The sequence below is a fragment of the Miscanthus floridulus genome, chromosome 3 (genome assembly GCF_019320115.1).
Source record: "Miscanthus floridulus cultivar M001 chromosome 3, ASM1932011v1, whole genome shotgun sequence".
NCBI lineage: Eukaryota > Viridiplantae > Streptophyta > Magnoliopsida > Poales > Poaceae > Miscanthus > Miscanthus floridulus.
Window position 1 is genome coordinate 106,557,937 of NC_089582.1, and position 26,576 is coordinate 106,584,512.

A 26,576-nucleotide genomic window follows, 5' to 3' on the forward strand; every position below is an offset into this window, starting at 1 on the left:
GATCTTGTGGATGATCTTGTAGGAAAGGTGTATTTCTTCTATTGACCACTTGAGGAGGAGGTTGTGGAGCATCAACATCTTGTGCTTGTACCACTATTTGCTCATGGGAGATATGAGTATCTTTATTTTCTACTCTCCCATCTTTTTCACCATCTTGTGGTACACTTGATGAAGAAGGTTGGTTAATGACTTGTACATCATCTTCATCATCTTTTGGCTTGATGTCTCCCACCGGAATATTCTTCATAGCCTCTCTTAACGGTTCATCACCTATAGCATCAAGATTCTCATGTGCTCCTTGAGAGCCGTTAGATTCATTAAATTCCACATCATATGTTTCTTCAACCAAGCTGGTGGCATGATTAAATACTCTATATGCTTTGGACTTCAATGAGTAACCAACAAGAAAACCTATATCACAATGTCTTTGAAACTTCCCTAGGTGTTGCCGCTTCTTGTAGATGTAGCATTTGCAACCAAACACCCTAAAGAATGAGACGTCCGGCTTCTTCCCATTGAGCAACTCATAAGGTGTCTTGCCAAGGAACTTTTGAAGGAATAGGTAGTTGGATGCATAACATGCGGTGTTGATTGCTTCTGCCCATAGAGCTTTGGGGGTGTTGTACTCATCTAGCATTGTCCTTGCAAGAGTGATCAAAGTCCAGTTCTTCCTCTCAACTACACCATTTTATTGAGAAGTATAAATTGTAGAGACTTCATGTTTGATTCCAACTTCATCACAATAAGCTTCTATGTTTGTGTTGTCAAACTCTTTGCCATTGTCACTTCTTATCTTCTTGAGCTTCACTTCAAATTCATTTTGAGCTCTTTTGGCAAACTTCTTGAAGCAAGAGGCAACTTTGGATTTGTCATGAAGGAAGAACACCCATGTATACCTTAAATAGTCATCCGCAATCACAAGACAATAGAGATTTCCTCCTAAACTCTTATATGTTGTTGGTCCAAATAAATCCATGTGTAGGAGTTCTAGCACTCTTGTGGTTGATATGAAAGCTTTGGTTGGATGAGTGTTTGCAACTTGCTTGCCGGTTTGACATGCACTACAAAGCTTGTCCTTCTCAAACTTCACATCCTTCAACCCTCTCACCAAATCATTCTTCATAAGCTTCTTGAGTGAGTTCATCCCAACATGAGCAAGTCTTCTATGCCATAGCCACCCAAGTGTTGTTTTGGTGAATAGGCAAGTCTTCAAGTTTGCATCTTCGGAGGTGAAGTCAACTAGATATAAGTTGTTGTACCTAAATCTATTGAATATCACTTGATTGTCATCTACCTTGGATACAACAACCTCCTTCTTGGTGAATAAGCATTGAAAGCCAAGATCACACAATTGTCCAACGGATAACAAGTTGAAGCTCAATGAAGCAACATATAGCACATTGGAGATGAAATAATCATTTGATATTGCCACTTTGCCCAATCCTTTAACCTTACCCTTTGAGTTATCTCCAAATGTTATTTTCTCTTGTCCATCTACCTCTTCATTAAGTGAGGTGAACATATGAGGATCACCGGTCATATGTTGAGTGCACCCACTATCAATAACCCAATGACTTCCACCAGTCTTGTAGTTCACCTACACACATGAGATTCAAACTTTAGGAATCCAAACTTGTTGAGAACCCTTTACCTTCTCAACAAGTGACTTAGCCACCCAAATCTTCTTAGGTCTACTCTTGTTGGGGGTCCTAAGAACATGACTTTCATCTTTCCACTTGAATCTTTTCTAAGCATGTAGTGAGCATTGAAAGCAAAGGGTCTAGCATGCTTAGGCAAGGGTTGTGGCGGTGGAGCTTGACACTCATGAGCAAAGTGACCTTCTTGTCCACACTCAAAACATCTCTTTGGCTTTGGCTTTGACTTTGGCTTTGATTATTGTTGTTGAGCTTGAGCCTTCTTCTTTTCTACACTTGCCACATATCCAATGCCACTTCTATCCATCTTCATGACGGTGTTCATGAGTAGCTCACTTTGGAGATGCTTGCCTCCAGCAAACTTGCTCAATCTAATCTTGAGATGCTCTTTCTCCAACTTGAGCTTCTTATTTTCTTCTTTTAGAGCATCATCTTTCTTTTCTTCCTTGAGCTTCTTATTTTCTTCTTTGAGCTTCTCATTCTTAAGGATTAACTCTTTGTCATGATCAAGAGTTTCTAGCACAATGATGTTGTGGCTTTTCATCTCTTCAAGATCTTTCATGAGCTTCTCATTATCACTCTTGAGCTTGACATACTCATTATAGTCATTGCACTCAACCACTTGCTTGCCTTTGCTACTAGATCCATGCTCAATGCTCTCATCAATTAAATCATCACATGAAGTAGCTATATCAATCTTAACAACATGGTTAGTAGCATCATGTGGCTCATTTGGTAAAAATTCTTGAGCAATAACAAGAGTATCATGATCAATCTTAAGAGTAGTGTATTCATCTTTTAGCTTGTTGTGGCTAGTGATAAGTTCATTGTGCACCCACTCAAGTTTATCATGTTTATCTTTAAGCTCTTTCTTGGAAGATTTGAGCTCCTTGAGTTTAGATGATATAGCATCATTAGTTTTTCTAATCTCATCATTAGCCTTTTCCAATGTATCACACTTAGCTAAGAGTGAATCATTTTTAGCATCAAGCTTTTCATTTGTAAGTCTACTCTTTCTAATGATCTTAGTGTATTTTCTTAATATTTTGACAAGATCATCATATGTGGGTGAGTCATCATCATCGCTATCGCTATCATCATCACTAGCATATTCATCATCACTACTATCATCACTCTTAGTTACCTTGCGTTCACCTTTGTGGTTCCTTACGCGGTTGGATACATCTTTGTAAAGACCTCTAAAGATGGTGCTGCGTGCCTTTGCATTCCATTTTTCATAGTTCACTTTATCGCCTTGAAGTTGTGCGGGATTCTTAGGTGTTGGAAACCCTTAAGAGGTGGCTCTAAGTATTCCAATGTCTAGAGCTTCTAGGTATGCCTCCATGCGAATTTTCCAATATGGAAAATCATCCCCCTCGAAGATAGGAGGAGGTCCATCTTCGTGAGACACCTTACTCTAAGCTGTTAAGCTTAAAAACGTGAGCACGAGGCTCCGATACCAATTGAAAGGATCAAGATGCTCAAGAGGGGGGGGTGAATTGGGCTAATTCTAAATTTTCTTACAATAATCAAATCCTACGGATAGCCCAATTAACCTCTTGTACCTAGAAAAGTGTTTCTATCAAATTAACACACAAAAGACTTACAACCTATGTTCCAAACTTACTCTAGCATGGCAATTTTATGAATGTAAAGACAAGTATTGAATTGCTCAAAGTAAATACTCAAAGTAAATGCTCAAAGTAAATGGAAAGAGGAACGCGGCGATGTTTTGCCGAGGTATCGAAGAGTCGCCACTCCTCACTAGTCCTTGTTGGAGCACCCGCTCAAGGGTGTAGCTCCCCCTTGATCTACGTAAGGATCAAGTGCTCTCTATGGGTTGATTCTTCGACACTCTGTCGCGGCGAATCACCCAAAGCCGCTCACAACTTGAGTTGGGTCACCCACAAGCTCCGCCGGGTGAACACCAAGCTCCCAATCACCACCAAGCTGTCTAGGTGATGGCGATCACCAAGAGTAACAAGCACGAACTCTCACTTGACCACGCGAAGCCTAATGAGAAGATGGATGCACACTTGTCTACTCTTGATTCACTAATGAGGTTTCACTCTTGGATTCTCAAATCACAAACACCTCACTAGGACCCTGCTCTTCTTGGCACTCACAAATGTGTTTCTCAGCTGTTGGAATGAGCAAAAAGTAACTCCACACACGAGTGGAGCTTCTATTTATAAGGCAGCCTGAAAAACGAACCGTTATGAGCTTCTGCGGGGTGACCGGACGCTCCGATCGTGTTGACCGGACGCTCCGATCAGTTCTACCCGCGAACCAGTAAAAATGTATTGACCAGACGCTGGCAGGGTCCGGTCAGCACTGACCGGATGCGTCCGGTCGCATAAAACCCTTACTAGAACCTTACTGGACTCGACCAGACGCTGAACCCTCAAGGTCCGGTCATCACTGACCGGACGCGTCCGGTCGCAGATTCCCTTCTCTGGAACCTTACTAGAGTCGACCGGACGCTGCCTTTCAGCATCCGGTCACATGACCCCTTCAGCGTCCGGTCGCACCGAACATAGACAGCTGATCAAATGAACTGACCGGACCCTAAGGCCAGCATCCGGTCGCACCGGGGCCAGCGTCCGGTCAGCATTTGACCCTCCATTCACTTCCAACTCTCGATCATATGTGAATGAAATTTGCTCCAAAGGATCTTAGGCATTCATAGGAGCTACCTAGAGCTAGTTTTAATAAGTGTGCACCACACCTAACTCACTAGGCTCAATTAGGTCAAGCTACCCGTCCATACCCCTCTTAATAGTACGGTCAAAGGAAAAATAAAGTCCTTAACTACTCTAAGTGTCTCTCCAACTCCAATCGACACTTAGAACTAGTCATCCTTAACCTTGTCGTCCATCCTTTGAAAACCGAAACGGTTTCTATCGGAGGGGCATGACAACTTTGATTGCCCGTTTGATCTCTGTTACCATGACCTAACTTAATTGCACCTGCAAAACACACGTTAGTCATAGTAATCTTGTATTGTCATTAATCACCGAAACCCAACTAGGGCCCTAGATGCTTTCAATGGACTAATTAGGCTTAAAACGTTCGTCTCGCAATTTTCAACTAAACTGTGTAATTAATTTTTTTTTATCTATATTTAATGCTTCATATACGTATCGTAAGATTCGATATGATGACTACTGTAGTATTTTTGGAAAAACTTTTTGGGACTAAACAAGCACCGAACACAGCTTCGGAAATGAATGTGCAGAATTATTCTAGGCTAGTAGCATCCACGGACAGTTCTTTATCTAGAGAGTGTGTAGTAGTATACGGAGTAACCGTGTACTGGTGGTAATCGTGCATGAATGATGAATCGACTCCCAGCACTGTAGGAGTACTCGTGGCCTGTTCGGCAGTACTGAAAAATAAATTAAAATATTGTTCCAGTTGATTGTTGTGAAAAAAAAAATATTATTCTGTCTGAAAACACTGTTTGCGTGAACAGTGCCACTGTGAGAGCGCTGGCCAGCCCAGTCGCAGCTGGCCAGCCAGCCGAACGCGGCCTCAATCAGCAGTCTGATCGGACCGCACCTCATTCAGGCCCAAAAATTTTTACCCCAAACTATCACATCGAATATTGCGGCACATGCATAGAGTATTAAATATAGATGAAAAAACTAATTGCACAATTTGATTGGAAATCGTGAGACGAATGTTTTAAGACTAATTAGTCCATGATTAGCCATAAATGCTACAGTAACTAACATGCGATGATGATAGATTAATTATGCTTAATAAATTCGTCTCGTATTTTCTAGACGAGCTATGTAATTAGTTTTTTTATTAATATCCAAAAATCCCTTCTGATATTTTCAAATTATTCGATATGACAATCAAAAATTTTCATTTCGCGAACGAACACAGCCAGCTTCCTTGTGTCTGCTCGATCTGACATGTGAATGAACCCACCCAGGTGTCTCGACAGTCACCTGCCGGTAACCCAGTAGCCAGTACAAGTGCACAGGAGTCCTCTCGACATTCACCTGCCGGTAGGGCGGAGGTGACAGTCAGAAAAAAAAATTATGAGGGACTGAAAAAAATAGAGTTTTTTTATTTTTTCTTAATCTTAGCCTCTCCTACTTAATACATATTTGTATAAAATTTTAAGAGATAACTTAGGAAAACTTCACGTGCTCAAAAGGGTAGGGGGCTAGCCCCACCGCTAGCTTCGTCCGTTAGTGATAACCCCGTACGCTGTACGCCGTACGCCGTACGCCTTACTCCTACGTACTGTACTCTCAGGTCCCAGCAGCAATTCCTCCTGCCCTGCCCTGCCATATTGATCGGGAGACGCCGGTGGTAGATCAGATCTGACAAAACGTCCATGACGCTATTTAAAGCGTCCCATGGGCCATGATCGACGTTCAGTCCCGTGTCCTCCACAGACCGCTCCCTCATCGTTCTTCGGCATTGTTTATTTACAAGTGTAAAGTTTTAGAGTTACATTGGGTCTTATATGGAGTGTTATATGGAGTGTTTGAATACTAGTAAAAAAATAAATTACAAAATCTATCAATAAACCGCGAGACGAATTTATAAAGCCTAATTAAGCCATCATTAACACATGTGATAATGTAGCACTTTATTATCAAATCATGGACTAATTAGGTTTAAAAGATTCATCTCGCAAAGTAGTCGTAATCTGTGTAACTAGTTTTTTACAGAAATTTTAAAGGACACGCGTGTGTTTTATCTTGTCTTGGCATACGGATTTTGTGTCCGTTGGATGGGCACCGTGTGTCTCCTTGCCACCGCGCCATTTCTTTCTCTGATTTGGAGGGCCCACTTTGTCTGTATCGTTGAAAATTGCTATCCATTTTTTAGCGCATTTCCTCTTCCTCTTCTTTCCCTCGACGCTCTACCCCGCGACACGCTCCCAAGGCGATTTCGTCGGCGTTGCAGCGATTGCTCCAGCGAACTCGTGCTTCCCTGTCGCGGAGTGCTGGCGAAGGTATTTTACAGGATCCCCGTCGTGCTCTGGCTGCTGTTTTTTCCCTTGTTTGTTGCTCATTTGCTGTTGTGTGTGCTGGATCCCATTTCGTCATGTGGAGTAGATTTCGTGGATCCATGTATTTTGATGACGGCAGAGGGATGGAGATTTGGGTGGGAGATTTTGGGGTGTAGGCAGGTGGCGGGGATCGATGAGGTAGGGGACTCGACTTGGGGCTCGGGCGTGCCGGCGTGGGGAGCAGAGCGTGTGCTGCTGCAGCCTGCGGCGGATGATGTGGGAAGCGAACATGCAAGCAGGTCGTGGGTGCCGTCGCTCCTTCGCGGCCGCGGCAGCCGACGAGCCATAGGGCGCTGTTGCGAGCGGGATTAAGACCGACTGCGCTGCTCTGCTGCTGCGCTCGGCGCTAGGTAGCAGTAGTGGCTATCTCACCGACCAAGCTAGAAATAGGACTTGGCCTTGCAGGACTGCACGGGGACACGGACGGAGATCTGCTCACCGGGAGCAGGACAGGCACCGAGCAGCTGCAGCTTGCCTGTTAAGTGTTGACGGATGGGCCTTTTTCCTTTTCAGAGGTCTGTAGCAGAACAGCTTGCATAGCCCAATCCCTGCAGTATTTGATTACTACTAGTATTTGACTAGTCCACTCTCGTCGATTTGTTCAGCTAACTCGGTAGAGTATTCAAATGTTTGCTTCTTCTTTTTTTTTTTTACTGTGTGTGTATGTTCAATTACCTGAGAGCCAACTACCTACAAGGAGGTATCCCTTCAGAGATGAGACTTTTCCCTGTGTGCCATTATAAAAGATCGTAATCCTCTGTGTGCCCCTGAAAAAATTCAGCGGTCTTCAGCGCCATTACTCCAACTTTTTTGTGTCATCTATGCCACTTCCGTCAGTTTTGGCTCTAACGCCGTTAAACTGCAGGGGTGAAAAGACGAAAATGCCCTTAAGTTCAAATATGTTATTAAATTTTTTTGAGCATCTTAACGACTTCAAATGAAAAAACTCAAAACTAGAAAGTTGTAGATCTCGTCGAGATCTATAATTTTCATATAATTTTTTTTTCATTTAATTTCGCAAAAAAAATAATATGATTTTTCTAAGATATATTAATCATATCAAATCATTTTTTTTGCGAAATTAAATGAAAAAAAATTATATAAAAATTATAGATCTCGACGAGATCTACAACTTTCTAGTTTTGAGTTTTTTCATTTGAAGTCGTTAAGATGCTCAAAAAAATTAATAACATATTTGAACTTAAGGGCATTTTCGTCTTTTCACACCTGCAGTTTAACGGCGTTAGAGTCAAAACTGACGGAAGTGGCATAGATGACACGAAAAAGTTGGAGTAGTGGCGCTGAAGACCGCTGAATTTTTTCAGGGGCACATAGAGGATTACGATCTTTTATAATGGCACACAGGGAAAAGTCTCTTCAGAGATTGGCGAGCTCATGCACCTCACAATCTTGTATGGTCCTTCACATTAGCATCACTCATTGTCCAATTGTGACTTAGCAGTGTTATTATTATTATTTCTATCTGATGTGTTCAAATTGCAGGGACCTGTCAAGTAATCTGTTGAGAAGCACAATACCAGACTTGATTGGAAGCCTCACTCACCTTAGCTTTCTGTAAGTTTTTCTTGTGCCCTTGTTGAAAACGCATAAATATATAGTGTTGATGATTTAAAAGTAAAAAAATTGAGAGAGGGCACATACTTACCATGCATCTCCTAGGAACTTGTCTATTAATTTCTTCTCCGGAGAGATCCCAAATGTCGGTGCCCTCGGGACCTTCAAAAACAGCTCGTAAGCACCTTTGTCCCTTCTTTACCTTCTTGTTCCTAGTTATGATGTTGGATAGTTGTATTTATTGTTGTTGTGTATTTGCTCACGTGATGCAGGTTCGTTGAAAATCTAAAACTTTGTGTCCTATCCATCCAAAAGGGTTGACGTGGAACCCTCGGCTTTCCTGCTATGCTGCCGCACTCCGATCCATTCTCTTCAGCTGGCAAGTCTTTCATTTCTATTCGTGTTATAGTGTTGAACTCTTTTTTCACAATTTTGGTGCAGGTGCAATGTGTGTGACTGACTGGTGGAGTTATTTGTTTCTGGTTGAAGTAGATTTTTCTCCAATCAATAATAACAAGACATCACACTTTCTGAATGGCATTGTGATCAGCTCGACGTCAACCTTGGCTCTTGCCTTGATACCTGTGCTCGGATTCCTATGAATTTGCTTGCTGTCCAGGAAGAAGAGCATTGGTGGGAACTATGTAAAGATGGACAAGTTAACTGTGATAGCTAGATCTTCTTTTTCCACAAATGGCATTCTAGTTGTATTTGTGGTTGATTGAGGACAGGGGATGGGAACTTATGGGAAAACAAAAGTTTAGATGAGAGTGTGATAGCTAGATCTTCTTTTTCTTACTATGTCGTGCTTTTCTTCTAGTTGGATTTTAATTTGCATCAATTCATGTGAGACCAGCATGCATGCAAATGTATAAATCTAGTCTACTACTAGTCTAGTTAGGTTTTGGATAGCGACATAGTAATCTGTGCTAGAACATGTTGGAATCTGTTCTTTGAGATTTATGCCAACACACCTCTTATTTGAGTGCATTTTTCTGTGAACTTAAGTTTAACTTGTCTAAACTGTGAACTGGTATGAACTTAATTGTGAATATGAGGTTGCTTCAATAGTCCAACATAAGTTTTTTGAGCTAGGCAATTTTTTGACCTGCATGTAGCCATGGAGAATGATGAATTTCTATTGCAAACTGTATTAGAATTCTACAGAACCGTGATTTTATTCTATTCCTTTATGTAGAAGCACCATTTTGTTGATTGCACATTTATTAGTAGTAAATTGCACACTTCAACTACTGCAATTACGGTGTGTAACATGTGCAATATCTGGTCTTTATAAATAACTTTGTCACTATTTTAGTTAACTTAGAGCATGCAATTGTTCTTGCTTTAGGGCATCGATATTCTTCTGTATGGGCTATTTGGGACTAGAAATGGGTCTTATGTTTCAGGGTAAGCATCAGACACTACATTTTATGGAGTGCATATAATTTCTATTTTAATACAACTCTTCTCTTTAAGGAATAGATCTTTCAGCTTGATACGATAATTGTTTCCTTAACTGCAGTGAAAATGTTGAAGGGTAGCTGAAGGGTAGTGCATATATCAGCTGGTTTCATGATATTCTTCTCTATTCTGGGTAAGTTTACTTGTCATGGGACTATTATTTGATTCTTTACCAGATCTTTGAGATAATAGATTTTAAGCCTAACACGTATGATGGAACTTCAAAATTGGCATTGTCTTTTCATAGATTTGTGTCAGCTCACACCTTATTTTTGTCCTTGTCTTTTCATAGAAAAAATTGTTCGTTGTGATTTGTGCTAACATATGTTAAACTTTGTTAATTGTGATTTGTGCTAGCACACACGTCTTATTTGTCCTTGTCCTTTCATAGAAAAAAATTGTCACTTGTGATTCGTGCTAACACATCTTGAATTCTATTGATTGTGATTTGTGCTAGCACACATCTCTTATTTGTCCTTGTCCTTTCATAGAAAAATTCTCTTGTGATTTGTGCTAACACATCTTGAACTTTGTTAATTATGATTTATGCCAACACACACCTCTTATTTATCCTTGTCCTTTCATAAAAAAATTGTCCTCTTATGATTTGTGCTAACACATCTTAAACTTTGTTAATTATAATTTGTGCCAACACACACCTTTTATTTGTCCTTGTTCTTTCATAGAAAAAATTATCTCTTGTGATTTGTGCTAACACATCTTGAACTTTGTTAATTGTGATTTGTGCCAACACACACCATTTATCCTTGTCCTTTCATAGAAAAAAAAATTGTCTCTTGTGATTTGTGCTAATACATCTTGAAATTTGTTAACATGTTACATAACTGAACCCTTGATCTGTCAGACCTTTTGTTACAGAGAAGAGACAGTCTGCAGCTAACTGGGTCAGAGAGAAGTACCTTGACAGAATTCGAGTAAATTTCTACCCTCCTGTATGAATTGTTTTTTTGTTTATGTTGATTTACTCAAAATCCTAAAATCTTCTCTGTCAGTGCGTCCGATCTACAGCTTGGCCGCGCTCTGCTGCTGCTGCTGCTGCATGCTCTCGGGCATGTGAATAGACGGTTATAGATGCTCTGAACATATAGTATCTCCTCAGGCCTATCCACTAATGGATTAGTGGTGTTTATTGTTCTTGTCCATAATAGTCACAGTGCTCTGTTTCTATTAATATGTTCTATTCATGAAAAAACAAATAAATTTAGTTACTTAATAATTGCAACTAATAAGTAAATATTTGTAGTTTTGTCGTATGTTGTGATCGGATGTGGCCTAGCACTCAATGACACATGGTTTATACTGGTTCAGGCAACATGCCCTACGACTAGTATGAGTCGGTCGAAGACTTTATTCCTGAGCTCAGGTGCTCGAAGTTTACTGTGGGGTTACAAACGAATGAGAATAAGATGGGGGTGCAAGAGGTCCGGTCGAACTCTGAACTAAAGGGCCAAGAGTGACGAGAGCTTCTACGTGCGCTAAGTATTGGAACATGTATCTTTAGAGTTCTAGAGCTGTGGAGCTGTTCGAGTGCTCTGAATATCTAAAGCTAGTCGAGACAGAGTCGGAATGAACCGTCCTTATTAGAAGAGAGCGCATCCCCTTCTATAGATGAAGGGGACAACCTTATAAGTTTTAAGAGAGAGAGGGTTTCTTAGTCTTGTTGCCCACGCCATCGGGTACAAGAAGGTCGTCGGCGCTTGCAACACTGTTTATGTCAGACGTATGTGGCAAGCTTTACTGTGTTTGCCTGGTATGGCAAAGGACGACGCCCACGACATTGTAGGGTAAACGTCGGTGCCCACAACACTGTTCGGGTTCTGACATGTCTGGAAGGTTGTAGAACCGCCAAAAGACATGTCTGGAAGGTTGTAGAACACCCTTCTAGCGGTACTGCTCTCTAGGGTCCCCACCGAGCTAGCGTCCCCGGTCGATCGTTCCCAGTTGACTCCGACCACGCTGGTCGAAGAAGAGTCATAAGCAGAGGTTCGATGTATTCTAGTCGGAGAAGCAGGTCAGAGTCAGAAGTGAGCGTCGTTCCCTCCTTAGCCAGGCCTCCCGGTCGGAGAACCGGGTCAAAGTCGTAAGCGAGCGTCGTTACCTCCTTGGCTAGGCCTCCCGGTCAGAGAAAGTAGGTTGCTCTTTCGGCCTGTCGTTAGGTAGCTGGGCCGACCCAGGAGTTGTGCATCGTTCGCAATGTCGTTCGCTGGGTCAGACTTTTGCTGGAAAACGGATCCATCGGGTACCTTGAGTTTATGAACCCGACAAATTGCAATAACAATATGTAGTATTTGCACTATTTGAAATGTGTAATTTTTATATTCTTGTTTTGTAATATTTGAAGATGATATTCATTGTGCATTTTTCACCAAAAACATCTCATTATGTGTGAGTAAATATTTTGTGTCGCAATAATTTTATCAATATAATGCATTACACTTAATTTGCATATAAGATTGTGCAAAATCTAGCGGCATCTGAAATAGTAATTGGGTGCTCTGAGTTAATTTTGATTTGTGGTAGAGTTTCTTCCTGCAGTGGCAGAGTTGTTATTTTGTCAATAAGCTTGTACGTGTGTTTACTAGGCCAATAATTCAATTCTAGCCCAAATGAGTAAGCTTGTACGACACAAATAAGATTGTTATTTGTGTCGTAGTAATTTCATCAATATAATGCATTACACTTAATTTGCATATAAGATTGTGCAAAATCTAGCAGCATCTAAAATAGTAATTGGGTGCTCTAAGTTAATTTTGATTTGTGGCAGAGTTTTTTTTTCTGTAAGAGTTGTTATTTTGTCAATAAGCTTGTACGTGTATTTACTAGGCCAATAGTTCAATTCTAGCCCAAATGAGCAAAATTTCAGTTAACGGGTGTCGGTTTGTCCTCCCGTTAAGCTTTGGCGAGTCCAGTAAGGTTTGACGGGTTTAATTCGTGGACCCGTTAACACTGCCTGTGTAAAAAAATAACTGAAACAGAATTTGGACGTCGGATTCAGATCTGATGGTCCACATAATCCAAGTGCTAGCTTTTGGTAAAACACATGTTTTTTTATCTGTTACAACACGTGTGTGTTCTGCAGCCAACAAACACCCCTATGCTAGCTTTTGTTAAAACACATGGTTGTTCACTGGACATACTTTTTTAAGCCTATATTTAATACTTCACGTATATTTTTAAATATTGGATGGTTTTGGGAGGAACAAACAGGCCTTCGTTCCCCAACGCGACGCGATCCTGGGCTCCTCGCCACGGCCGCCTGAGCTGGCGGCGTGTCGTACAGTCCTGGCTGTGCGGCCGTCGGAAAAGCAGACCCAATAATTGCCCTAAATGAGGTCGCTAGATTGGCCGTGATATCGGGGGAATACGCGCCGACCACCCGTTGAGATCCCCCACAGCAGTCCGCAGCTGCATCGGTCGGCCGGCCTCCCGGCTCGCGGCTGAGGATCGGGCCGGGCACGCACGCATGTGAGTGGCATAATTCCGCGGGGACGTATGGTCGTGCGCCCACGGCCCGCTGGCTGCAGCTGACCAGCGGTGTTCAGCCTCGACGGCCTCTTGGTTCCCGTCAGTGCATGCGTGTTCGCTTCGGAGGGAGGAGCGGATCGGAGAGCAGCGTCGTCGGCTCCACGCCCGGCCGCGTTCCTGCGAGCTACCGGACGGTTGCTCCGGCACACGCCGTGCATATCAGCCCGTCGCTTACTCGTATTATACGATCATGGATTATAAGCTAGAACAGTAGTTTTCTCTCACACCAAATCAGTCAGCAATAAAAAATCCATGATCGTTTACGATGAACCCCAATGATTCATGAGGCGCGTCGGTGCGTGCGTGCTTACGTTTAGGGCGCGGCGGGCTATCATTGCGGGCGTTAGCCGTTAGGTAGACCAAATCCACAGTTTTTGCGCACCACAATTACCGCAGATTCGGACTTGGGAGTCGTTTCCATGCGGGGTCGGACTCGCGTGCTCCGCGGCCGTCGTGGACTCGTGGGGGGCCTATGAAGTGCTCCTTCGTTCGTCCTTCTAAAAGGGCTCTAGATCCAAGACTTCCCTTTATAGCAACTTCTCCGGTAAAGCTACATCTTTAATTTTTTTGTCAAAAATTAATTTAGTTACAGTTTCATTATGATTCATACCAAGTTTGTAAGGAGAAGCTGGAAAAAAAACCATGTTTCGACTTCTTCGGAGAAAAATGTTCTTTGCTGAAAATTTTTTAAGGCATGTTTATACATCAATTGGAATGTTCTGGGAATTTTTCATCTTTTTTTCATATTTTCTATTTTTATAGACCTAAATCTTTTTTCATTTCTTAAATATTGTGTTTGAGATTATCGTGTCCTAAGAGCATCTCCTAAAGTATCCTACATGTCTTCTCATTTCTTGTTTTTAACCCCCCTCTCCGACAACTCCCAATCCATCCTCCCAATCTTCAAGCACTTGGAAAAAAAAAATCCCCCGATGCGCGCGACTTTACGCGGACTAGCGTTGCGTGGATCGAGGTTCGCTGGGCGATTCTCATCCTTCGCGCGGTGCAGTTTTTCGAGACAGGCTCCTTCGCGCCAACGAGCGAGCCAAGCAAGAAGGGGGAATGGCGGCCATAGACATGGAGGATGAGATGTGCCTTCGCGGTGCACGGAACGGCAGTGGGAAACCCTACAGCGTACATGGGCGTGAAGAACCACTCGGCCTCCTCCGGCTCCAGCGTCCGCACCGCGCTCGACAGCAGGAACTGGTTCATGAAGATCTCAGCGGCGAACATGTGGTGCAGGCACCCGGAAACCTTCGGGTCCGAATGGCCGGACCCGAACGTCGCACCGAACAGAGACCGCGGAAACCGTCGGGAGCGCGGGAGCGCGGGAGCGCGGGAGCCGCGGATCTACGTGCGGGCGGGAGCCGAGGAGGGCCCACGACGTGGCCAGCCCGCAATTCGTTTCGTAGGTTGAATAGTGGGTGTAGATATTTCAGTTTTTTTATTTTCTTTTCTTGTTGTATTTCTTTTTTCATTTTTCATTTATTTTTTTGTTTTCTTTTCTTGTTCCGTTTCTTTTTATTTATTTATTTTTATTCATGTTTTTGTTTTTTTCTTTTTCTTTTTTCTTTTCTTCTTTTTTTGTTTTCGTGCATCATTCATTTTTTATTGTTTTCTGTTCTATGTGTTTATTATTATTATTAGTATATTTTTACCTTTCTTTTATTTTTTCTTTTCTTTTATTTACTTTTCCTTTCTTATTGTTTTTTATGATGATCTATGTTTTTTTTTGTTGATGTTCCATGATTTTTTTATATTCACGGGTTATATATGTGATGTTCTATTATGTTTTTTTATGTTCACGTGGTATATATGTGATGTTGTATGATGTATTTTATGATATTCGCGTAGTATAAATGTGATGTTCTCATAGTATACATGTGATGTTCTGTGTTATTTTTATTGTGATGTTCACATAGTATATATGCAATGTTCTAGATTTATTTTTTTGATGTTCACATGGTATACATTTGATGTTCTATAATGTATTTTATGATGTTCAGATAGTATACATGTGATGTTCTGTATATTTTTATAATGTCCATATAATATATATGTGATGTTCTAGATTTTTTCTGATGTTCACATGGTATACGTGTGATGTTCTATATTGTATTTTGTGATGTTCACATGGCATACATGTGATGTTCTACGATATATTTTTAGATGTGCATATAATATAATTTTAATGTTCCATGATTATTTTTTAGTATCTTATGAAGAATGGTGTGTGATATATTTTTTTTGGTTTGATATGGTTTAATAATGAAAATATTTCACATTTATTGCAAACATATATGTTGTAGTGGTAGGGGGATGACATTCTAGACCACGGGATCTTGAGTTCAAACTCGTGCACCTTCACTATTTTTACTATTTTATGAATATTTGATATTTTCTTTACCCGGAGAAAGAAGGGGGCGGGCAGGGAAAAGCTGAGCGTACTTATCGACGCGGACGGACGGGAACGGCGCGGGAATTATCGACGCGCGCGGCAACAACAGCTGCGAGCGCGGGAAAAATCATCTGCGCTGACACTCCCGGCAGGCACCGGCTGTCCTTGTCCAGCAGCATCTTGTTGTATACTTGCGTGGCATCTCGTACACGAACACCTTCAGCTTCCCCACGGGGTCGTCGTCCAGCACGCCCACCGCGTTCCCTGCCATGGCAAAGCATCGTCCGTTTGTTTGTTCATTCACTCACATCACATTAGGAGATATCAAATCAATTTGGGCAGGATTGTTCTTCTCAGTTCTCTCAAAGCTTTTGAATTTTTGATTTTTTGGAAGTGGAATATTGGAAACTCTTGAAGATAATCTTAATTATTCCTTTCAAAAAAAATTTTGAGTTGAAAAATATCATGTTTTTGGAAAGAAAAAATAAGATACTCCTAGAGATGCTCTAATATCTCTTTATATAGCTACTCATGGTATGTTATATCCTTTTTTTTTGGCTCTTTGAGCCTTGTAACTTGTATAGTTTGTAAATGTCATTTCTTCATATAAATAGGTAGGGGCTCCCCTACTCATCGTTCAAAACATAATATCTCTCTATGATTTGTTTCAAAATTTTAAAATCATAGAAATATTTTTAACAATTTTAAAACCATATCAAGTTTTTTTTATGTTTTTTATTTTACTATAAAATTAGATGAAACCGCCTTGAAAATCACTCCTAACCTGTCTAAGAGCTAATTTAAACAGTTTTGAGACTTGAGAGGTTAGGATTTCTGGTTTTGAAGTTTGAAGAAAAGAATAAATCATCATGACATAGAATAGCTCATGGGCCAACGGAGGGATGGAACTATGGTTTTTTTTTTAGAATCAACTATGGGCTTTTCCTCTATTCGGAGTACGAGAGTCAAAATAGGCCCAAACATTATAAAAAGAGGCCCGTCGATGTCTGCGCAGTATTGTTGTCCGCACGGGCCCAAATGCGTTGAAAGTGCTTACCTGCTACGGGCTCGGGAGTGTACATTCTTGTCCGCCGACAGGAACACACCACCGACCACACGTTCACCTCGCCCACGGTCCACCAACCACCATCAGCTTCCTCCCGGAAATTTCCTTCTCAGCAATTTCCACACGGCCAGCTTCTACGCTTCCGCGGCGATGGACAGTTGGACACGGACCTCTCCACCACAGCCGCCCCTCTTAATATCGACTGCAACTGGTTTGGTTAGCTCGTGATCACTTTGCCTGCCGCAATCAGAGTGGAGACTTGGACCTTCAGATCTCCTGCTAGCTGCCTTGCACTGCTCCCACCCGCTGCATCCGCGCCATGGATCCGAGCTCCGATATCATACTCGACACACCGTACTTCCGCATCTACAGCGACCGGCGCATCGACCGCTTGGTCGGCACCGATACCGTGCCGGCCGGCTTTGATCCCACCACCGGCGTCACCTCCAAAGATGTCGTCATAGACAGAGACACCGGCATCTACGTTCGCCTCTACCTCCCGGACACGGCCGCCGGGTCTGACGACTCCAAGAAGCTCCCCGTGCTAGTCTACTTCCACGGCGGCGGCTTTGTCGTCAACTCGGCAGCGTCTCCGCACTATCAGCCCTTCCTTAACACCCTGGCCGCGAAGGCCGGCCTGCTCATCGTCTCCGTGAACTACCGCCTCGCGCCAGAGCACCCGCTGCCAGCAGGCTACGAAGATTCCTTCCGCGCGCTCAAGTGGGCGGCCTCTGGTAGCGGGGACCCCTGGCTGTCACATCACGGCGACCTGGGCCGCGTATTCCTGGCCGGGGACAGCGCCGGCGGGAACTTTGTGCACAACGTCGCTATGATGGCCGCCGCCGCGTCCGAGGTGCGAATCGAGGGTGCGGTCCTCCTGCACCCCGGGTTCGGCGGCAGGGAGCGCATCGACGGGGAGACGCCGGAGTCTGTGGCGCTGATGGAGAAGCTGTGGGGGATCGTGTGCCTCGAGGCGACGGACGGCGCGGACGACCCGCGGGTGAATCCCTTGGCCGCCGCGGCGCCGAGCCTGCGGAACCTGCCGTGCGAGAGGGTGCTCGTCTGCGCGGCGGAGCTGGACTTCCTGCGGCCGAGGAACAGGGCGTACTACGAGGCCCTCGCGGCAAGCGGGCGGGGCGGGGCGCTGGAGTGGTTCGAGTCCAAGGGCAAGGAGCACGTCTTCTTCCTCCACAACCCCGGCTGCGGCGAGGCCGTGGAGCTCATGGATCGACTGGTCGCGTTCTTTGCTGGGAACTGAAATTCGTCATGTGTGGATGTGGCCACGACCGCATTGAGTGAGACGAATGGAGCAAAAGAAGATCTTTTCAACAAAAGAATGGAGCAAAAGAAGATGCAGCTCATTTCTGAATCGAATAATTGAGCTCGTAGTTACTACAAGGGTCGGGTCTCTTTTTTTTTCCATCGAGAATAATATACTACTAGGACCAAAATTATCTGGGGGATGGTATATGTCAGCATCCGAAATTATCAGCTTGTGTTGCTTCCTTAGTTGTGGGTGTTTTTCTCCACTTCTCCTATATTTTAGGTGTCTGAATTTTAAGATAATTTTAGATAATATTCTTATACTACTAATTAGTAAAGTAAATTGTTACTTTTTATTATTTATTATTTGCCTTTGTGTCATATAAATTTTTTGTCCCTGTCTGACTATAAAAATAATTATAAATTATTAAATTGTCTTTGTGTTGATACATATCAGATTTTGTTAGGTTTGTGGGTTTGTCTAAAGGATTTTTTATTCTTAGAACAAAAATTACTAATTATATCTATAAAAATTACAATGAACTAAAACTGTAATTGTAGTATAAAATATATGCAATAGCTGTCGTCGGGAACAAAACTAAAATTCAGGCGACTAAAATTTAGTAAATCCATTTTTCCCTTCTTTTTAGTTGCATACTATTGTTATAAATTTCTTCTTCTCTGTTAATACATGTTCAATAATTTTTTTTCATTTGATTTTCACTACATGCCAAGTGCGGGTTTTTTTATTAAGTCTACTTTTGGTCCCTCAACTACTGGGTTCATCTAATTTTGATCCTCAACTACAAAACCGTCTAGTGCTGATACATCAACTGTCAAAACCGTTCACTTTTAGCACCTGGGCGCGGGCAAGGCTGTTTTATCCTATGTGGAGCGCGTTTGACCACGCCACGTTGGCGTTGACCACCACGTAGGACGCCAACCTCACAGTGACATGTGGGGCCCACGTGTCACCCACTCCCCCCCTCTCCATCTCACGGCAGCGCCCCCACACCACCTCTGGCCCGAGCGACGCCGACGCTGATGCCATCCCCACACCAGTGGGCATAGGCCACAGGCTGCGGGTTTCGGACGCCGGGGGTAACCAGCCGCGAGATTGGAGGGCGCTGCAGGGGCTGCCCAGTAGCGAGGCGCGAAGCCGCCGTGGCGGGTGTGGAGACTGCTGGCTGCGGGCGCTAAGGCCGCGTAGGGCCACGGCACAAGAGGTCGCGCATGTCTTCCTGCTGTGAGCACGGGCACAGGTAGATTTCACATCTGGGTCAAGGAGGAGCCTTCGTTCCACAAGCGAATCGACAGGCGTGGATGTGGAAGTCGAGGCGAATTCGTCGATGCCTCCCGAGCGGGCCGACGACGATGCGTATCCCGAGCGAGCCCCACCCCCTACCTTCTTCCTCATTCACTGACCAGCTGAGATCCACACGCAGCCGTCGCTCAGATCCACCCGCAGTCGTCTCGGAGAGGACACGTGTTGCTTGGCCGCCGACGTCGAGGTGAGGCGGAGGCGGAGGCGGAACGGGTTGCCAGCGTCGATGTGGAACCGGATCTGCCGGCATGGCCCTGTTCTTCTTCCCTGCCGGCGACCGGGCCCTTCCTTTTCTTCTCCGTCCATGGCCGGGCCTTTCCTCTTCTTCTCCACCTGCGTGAGGAGGCTGGGGCAGCAGAAATCTAGCCTGGGCCCCTCTTCTTCTTCTCTACCGGTGCCCCTGCCCCTCCTCTTCTTCTTCGCCTCGTGCGTGCAAGCCGCACCTCCGGCCGTAGTAGCAGGCAGGGGGCAGCGGCGGGATTTCGCCTGCCGGCCACGATGGGGGAGGGAGGGGGGCCTCCCCTCGCTCGCCGTCACAACCGTCGTCCTCCGCCGCCATCGAGGCTGATGACGCCGAAACCCCGGCTCCACATCTGGGACGCACAGGGGCGGCCCGACACTCGAGTAGGCTCATCGGCGCACAAGTAGCACGGCGGCGCGACGCACAAGTAGCACGGCGGCGCGACGCGCAAGTAGGGCGGCGCCGCGAGCAAGCGAGCAACACGAGCGCCGTGAGTTGGCGTGGGGGCGCCACCGTGAGGATAGAGGGGGAGGGGATGAGTGCGTGGCGCATAGGCTCCACATGTCACTGAGACCGAATTTTTTATTTGTAGCCCTTTTTTGAAAGTTTTTCACAAATACGTCTCTGAAGGAAAGATTTCAGAATCTAGACCCTTAGCTCGGCGCCATCGTCGCTGGCGCCGAGCTTACACTGCTCGGCGCTATCGTTGCTGGCGCCGAGATCTTGGGCTCGACGCTGATGTAGCGCTGATTTGGCTGGCAGCTCGGTGCCATAGACGCTGGCGTTTGTATTATATTAGCTTAGAGTCGTTAACTGGATTTATCCGAATTGCACAAAACAGAGGATAAGATTTGCATCAACATGGTTTAATCTGCGCAGGTGCAGTAGCATGAAATTCTAGTGTGGGAGAGGAAAACATTAGTACTACATTAGTAGTGGTCCATTCCACCTCATTAAATTGATGGGAACATGACACCTAATGATACAACAGTTGAAATAAGGTGAGCTTTTTTCTTCTTTTTTATATTAGTAGTGGTCCATTCCACCTTCCCGCCGGGCCCAGATCAGCTTGTATAGTTGAAAATTTTTATAGATTTGCAAATAACTAAAAGAAAATTTTGCACTGATATTTTTTTCCTTCTATTTTACAATTGTTGTATCATTAGGTGTCATGTTTCCATCAATTTAATGAGGTGGAATGGACCACTATTAATGTAGTACTAATGTTTTCCTCTCCCACACTCGAATTTCTTGCTACTGCACCTGCACAGATTAAACCATGTTGATGCAAATCTTATCCTCTGTTTTGTGGAATTCGGATAAATCCAGCCAATCATTGAGTTAACGATTCCAAGCTAATATAATACTAACACGGGGTGGACGCGCTGACGCCGCTCCGGCAAAGACGGGAGCGACCAAAAAATGATTTCAGTAAAAGCCCCGTTCGCAAGGAGAAATTTAAAGGAATTAAGATAAATTTAGAGAAAATTATTATAGTATAAATAGTGTTTTTTCTTCTGCACAGTAAATTTCGGCTGAAATTGTGAGCAGCCGTCCCTAAAAGTTTTTACAAACAGTGTCTTGCACAGTAGGTGGGCAGTGACCAAATGAACGAACAGGCTTTGTGAAGTACTGTAAACAGTGTTGCTATAGTTAACAGTGTTTTCTACGGTTACCCGAGCCTGTTTCGAAGTTAAGGGATTATTATATTATTTGGCCCGGAAAAAACTACAATTTGTATGTCGCCATCAATCTTGTTTCCATTAGTTTGCTGCAACTGGAAGCCTCTATCTAGGCCTCTCGTAAAGGGCGTCGAGCTCGGCGCCGACGTCTACGGCGTCGAGCTATCTGATAAATCAGCGTCACGTTAGCGTCGAGTCTAAGATCTTGGCGTCAGCAACGATGGCGCCGAGTGATGAGAACATCGTTGGCTCAAATATGACCATGCCAACCACTTCTATACCAAAGGTGCAACCATTCTATATGAGGCTTATCATTGATGCATTTGATGAATTGATGCTGCACCATGATGTGTGTTCATTCTCATTTTTAGAATTACTTACATGGATCAAGGAAAGGTTTGATTGCATATGAAAAGCATGGAAGGTTAATGAAGTTGATTGGGGACCAAATCCAAGTATCCATAACGTCCTCCACTAGGCCACCACGTCACTTTGGTTCCAAGGACAGAAAGAGTCTAAGTCCAACACGTTTTGGAAGTTGAATTCGGACTGCAAAATAGTCCCAAATTGCGACGGTCACCGCGACTTCATATGGAGTCCGATTGGGACGTTCTAGCACTTTTTGGAAAGCTTATCAAGTCTATTTTCTAATGGATCTGGACTCATGGCTATATCTTATCCGATGCTTCTACAGTCATCGTTTCAACGCCGGGACCTTTTCTGCCTTTGGTGCTGCATCACCCTATTTTGGGCCGATGGTCCATGTATCAAGTTGGGTCCATTAAGGACGCATCCTAGGGTTGGAGAACGACTCCAACACCCCCTTCGTCGTTCCCCTAGGTATTAATAAGGATTAGAGCCGCCACAAACAGATTGGGTTTTGTTTTGTTGAAAGTTTAGCCATTGCTACTTCCTAGTAGACGCATGTGTCGACTAGACCATTCGTTCTACTCAATTCAGAACCCCAACTTTGTGATTTCAGATTGGTTTTCATCTCCATATTTGCAATTGAGTTGCTTGTTCTACTTGTTCTTGCTTGTTCCTCGATTGCTTGTAGGAATTACCCTAGTGGTTTGGTTGATCGTGCTCCACAAGATCGCGACGGCTGTTGGAGGTGGTGTATCGGTTGCTAAGGCGTAGCTTGGAAGGCTGTAGTCGGGCCGTGAACGTCATCTCCATCCCCAAATCGAGTTATCCACCTTCTCTCATCGAAAGATCGGGATTCAACCCTAGCGGGTGCATATCAGTTGGTAAGTTCGGCGTCAACGACGATGGCGTCGAGCTAAGGGTCCAAATTCTAAAATCTTTCCTTCATAGGCGTATTTGTGGAAAAACTTTCAAAAAGGGCTAAAATAAAAAAATCGGTCACTGAGATGGAGGTTGGCATTCTACGTAGCGATCAACGTCAATGTGGCGTGGTCAAATCCGCCCACGTAGGACAAAACGGTCCTGCCCGCGCACAGAGGCTAAAAATGAACGGTTTTGATAGTTGGGGTATCAGCACTAGAGGATTTTGTAGTTGAGAGTCAAAATTATACGAACCTAATAGTTGAGGGGTCAAAAACAGACTTAATCTTTTTTTTATATTCCAACTAAGACTCAACTATCATCAACCAACCTCAGGCCCACAAAGCGCGGTCAAAGAGCTTTTTATATTTTTGAGCTCTCAAAGTAGGATGACGGTTTAAGTAGGCTCTTAGCAGGAGTTGCTCTAATGAGCTAAAATTCTGGCTTAGCTTGTGGCTCGTTTGCTAGCTTAAGTCAGCTTGTTAGTTCGTGAGCCACGAAAACATACTCTAAATAATTAAAAATTGCTTACTGAAGGAATGACAATCCTACTCTCAAGTCCAACTTCTTTAGGAAAAAAAAAGAGCAAACAACTTGAAAATCACTAACAGCCTGCTCGTTTGGCTAGGCTTGTTCGTTGCTGGATCGTGAAGAAGTAATGCTGGCTGGTTTGGTGTGAGAGAGAAATATTGTTCCGGCTGGAAATTTACGATCATTTACGAGGCAATAAGCCCAGCCGATCAGGCGGTAAATGATTGAACGAGCAAGCTGAAAATTAAGAGATCAATTCTAAGAACTATTCAAGAGAAGCTACAGAGTGGATCAGCTGAACATTTGCTACACAATGGACAATTGAACATCGATAGTAGAAGCTGATACACATGCACTGATACACATATAGATTCAGGGCGCGTTTGCGACCCTGGCCTGGAGGCCCGACTGCGCCCGTGGGCTGCAACTTGCCATGTCTGTGGTCGTGGTCCGTAAGCGAGCCTGGCTTCCCAGAGCCAAAAACGACCTCTCCGCCTTGCTCTCTGGAAACGACCAAAACCCTCGTTTCTTTGGAGCCGAGCTCGTGGCGGCGCACGCAGGCGATTTTGGGCGGCGACAGGGTGGCTCGCGCGGGCTCTGGCGGGAAGGGGAAACTTCTTCGCGCGCGTCCCCGCTCTCCACTCCCGCTCTGGCCGCCGCACGCGAAGCGAAATGGCGACGATTTCACCGGCCTTTATATACGGGTTCCCACTCTCTCCTTCTTCCACTCGGTGTTTGCTCTTCCACCTCTCTCGTGAGAGACCGGCGGTGAGTGGTGGTGCGTGGCGGCGGCGGCGACCTCAGGCTGGTTGTGGGTTCGGTCACCGGCGCCGAGGTTCTTTGCCGCGTTCCCGCTCCGGCTGCTGCTGGGACTCCGTGGTGGCGGTGTTCCTCTTCTTCTCCGTCCGCATCTGCTTCGTCTTCTTTCCGATCTGCATCCTCTACTTCCAGATCTGCCTCCTCTCCGTTGTTTGGACCCCGAGCCAAGGTAAAATCGACCCCCAATCTTCTTTTTTGTGGTGCTTCTTGAAGTTCTTAGGGTTTCTTGTTCGTTGATGTTCATGATCTGTTAGGGTTTCATACTTGTTATAACTGCTTCATGCTCCTATTAGGGTTACTTGTACCTTGCTATTCTTGATCTGTTGGGATCGTGGTCTGTTAGGGTTGTTGATCTGTTTCAGATTAGTATTGTATCTTGCTGTTCATAACTGTTTGATGCAGTTGTTAGTGTTACTTGTACCTTGTTGTTCTTGATCTGTTAGGGATGTTGATCTATTTCTGATTACTATTGCTCTGAGTTTTTTGTTTCATCATTGATCGATGATGTTGTCCAAATTTAGCACTGGGAGGCATCACATATAAGATGCAGCCATGCTTTTGTTCATATGCATTCATTTCATATTCATATTGATGCCTAGCAGGATACATTAAGCTAAAATCATGTTACATTTTTACATGCTTATAGATGGATCTGTCTTTGAGCCATGACATGCTGTGTAGGAAGGCAGCTGCCTTGACTGTTATTATGATTTCCTTTATATCCACTAGGCTGAAAAGGAAAACCCCTGAACCTGAAACCCTACTGCCTAATCCTATAGCACTGGCCCTGATTAGGGATGAAAATAAACAGCATAGACAGAGAACACTGAGAATGATATACAATTCCACTGATTCAGAGTGTATTTCTATGATTAGGATAAAGAGAGCTGTTTTTTAAGTTAGTGAGAACTTTTAGAGAGAGGAGTCTTGTCACTGATAGGGACGGGGTGTCAGTAGAAGAGTAGGTTACCATGTTTTTACATGTTGTAGGACACAACCAAAGATTTAGGGTTGTCCACTAGTTTTTAGGAGGTTTATCCAAACTGTCCACAAGCACTTCCATCAGGTGTTGTATGCTGTGGGTGAGCTTAGGAATGAAATGATAAAGCCAGCTAGCGCTACCACTCACCCAAAGATTCTTAGAAGCCATACATGGAATCCATATTTTAAGGTAATTGTATACCATGGATTTATTAGTTACATTAGACCTGTTGCAATGACTGACCCATGCTTTTTAGGATGTCATTGGCTTTATAGATGGCACTTATTTTCTAGCAAAGGTTCCTAGGCGCATGCAACAGGAAGGGCTAGAAGGCCAGGAGGGGGTTGACTGTAGAGATGTATAGTTCCTCCACCCCCTCACCCACTCTCTCTTCTTTTGACAATAGGAGCTTTTGTGCAGTCTGCTTGTTCTTTTGACACCTGACCTTGATGGTGTAGTTTGCCTAGGAAGGTGGCTAACAATAGGCAAGGATTTGGGAACATTTGAGCCCTTGGCTATTGGGCTGAACTTGGTATTATAAGAAACTTATTTATAGCCTCTGTTGGCTACTTTTTATTTGATAACTAGTTGCCTATTTGTGTTGTTTTATGCCCTGGTGGTAACTATGGGATTTAAAGGCCTATGATGCATAAAACAAACATGAGGTGGCTACCTTATTCTTGTTTTGATGGTTTTGTTGTTGTGCTTTGTTTTTTATTTGCCTATCCTTTTATTCTACACTTATGCTCAGTTGTACTCCATAGCAACAACATCCTCTTGTGATGGCTGATGGCAGTGAGTGCAACTGATCAAAAGGTCTGTATGGCAGTGAGTGCAACTGTTGTTTATTTGCCTCTTTATTTGGTTCTTATAATTCTTGGTAGCCACCAATGACTAAACAAGAAAAAAACCACCAAACTACTAAACTGAGGCTAATTTTTTTTATCAAGTAGCCGATGATGTTCACCATCATTATAACTGAATGGTCGATTGAGACATGTCATTCAGACCACTTACATGTTCTACATTTGGTTGGTTTCAGAGAATGCCTCCTTGCTATGTGGTCTTTGAAGGAAAAAAAACCTGGGATTTATTTTACATGGTATGAGTGTGCTAAGCAAGTGCTTAGGGAAGAAAAGGCTATCTATCAGAAGTACAACAACTATGATGATGCTCTTAGAGATTTTAATGCAAGGGTACCTCAAGAACCCTTTCTGTTACCAATTGATGCCCCTCATGGGGATGCATCAGCATCCCATAAACTGGTGATAGCTCAAGGTTCTGAAATCTATCCTCATTCACCTGGGCTGCAAGGTTATTGTAAAAATGCTGTCATCTTGATCTTGTTTATGGTTGTAGTTGGTCTATCACTCAAGCTGTTCATGTGCCACAACTGTTGTTTTAATTAGGCCGATGATGACACAATAGGATGACTGCATTAGCTGGCTACATGCCACTTTGATTCATGTACTCTCTTTTCTGTTAACTTGTTGTCCTTCTCGGCTTGCCAAACTACTTAATTCTGCTACTGTTCTTAATTTGCTTATTTGATTATGCAATGTAGTTGGCAATATATGTGTTTGATTAAATGAAATTAGTCTGAGGCATATGTCTTTTGTATATTTTTATTCAAAGTGTTTGCTTCTCTATTAATTATACTGTTTTTCCTTCTCTTTGAGCCAGGCCAAGCACGGCAGCTGGCAAA

General features: G+C 43.8%; 1 protein-coding gene across 1 annotated transcript; it reads left to right on the top strand.

Moving 5' to 3' along the window:
- The first annotated feature begins 16,795 nt into the window (after positions 1-16,795).
- LOC136542026 (tuliposide A-converting enzyme b2, amyloplastic-like) lies at positions 16,796-18,371 on the top strand. The gene has a single exon (XM_066534260.1). It carries the CDS (start codon positions 17,062-17,064, stop codon positions 17,998-18,000), a length of 939 nt encoding a protein of 312 aa, XP_066390357.1. The 5' UTR covers positions 16,796-17,061; the 3' UTR covers positions 18,001-18,371.
- Positions 18,372-26,576: the final 8,205 nt, after the last annotated feature.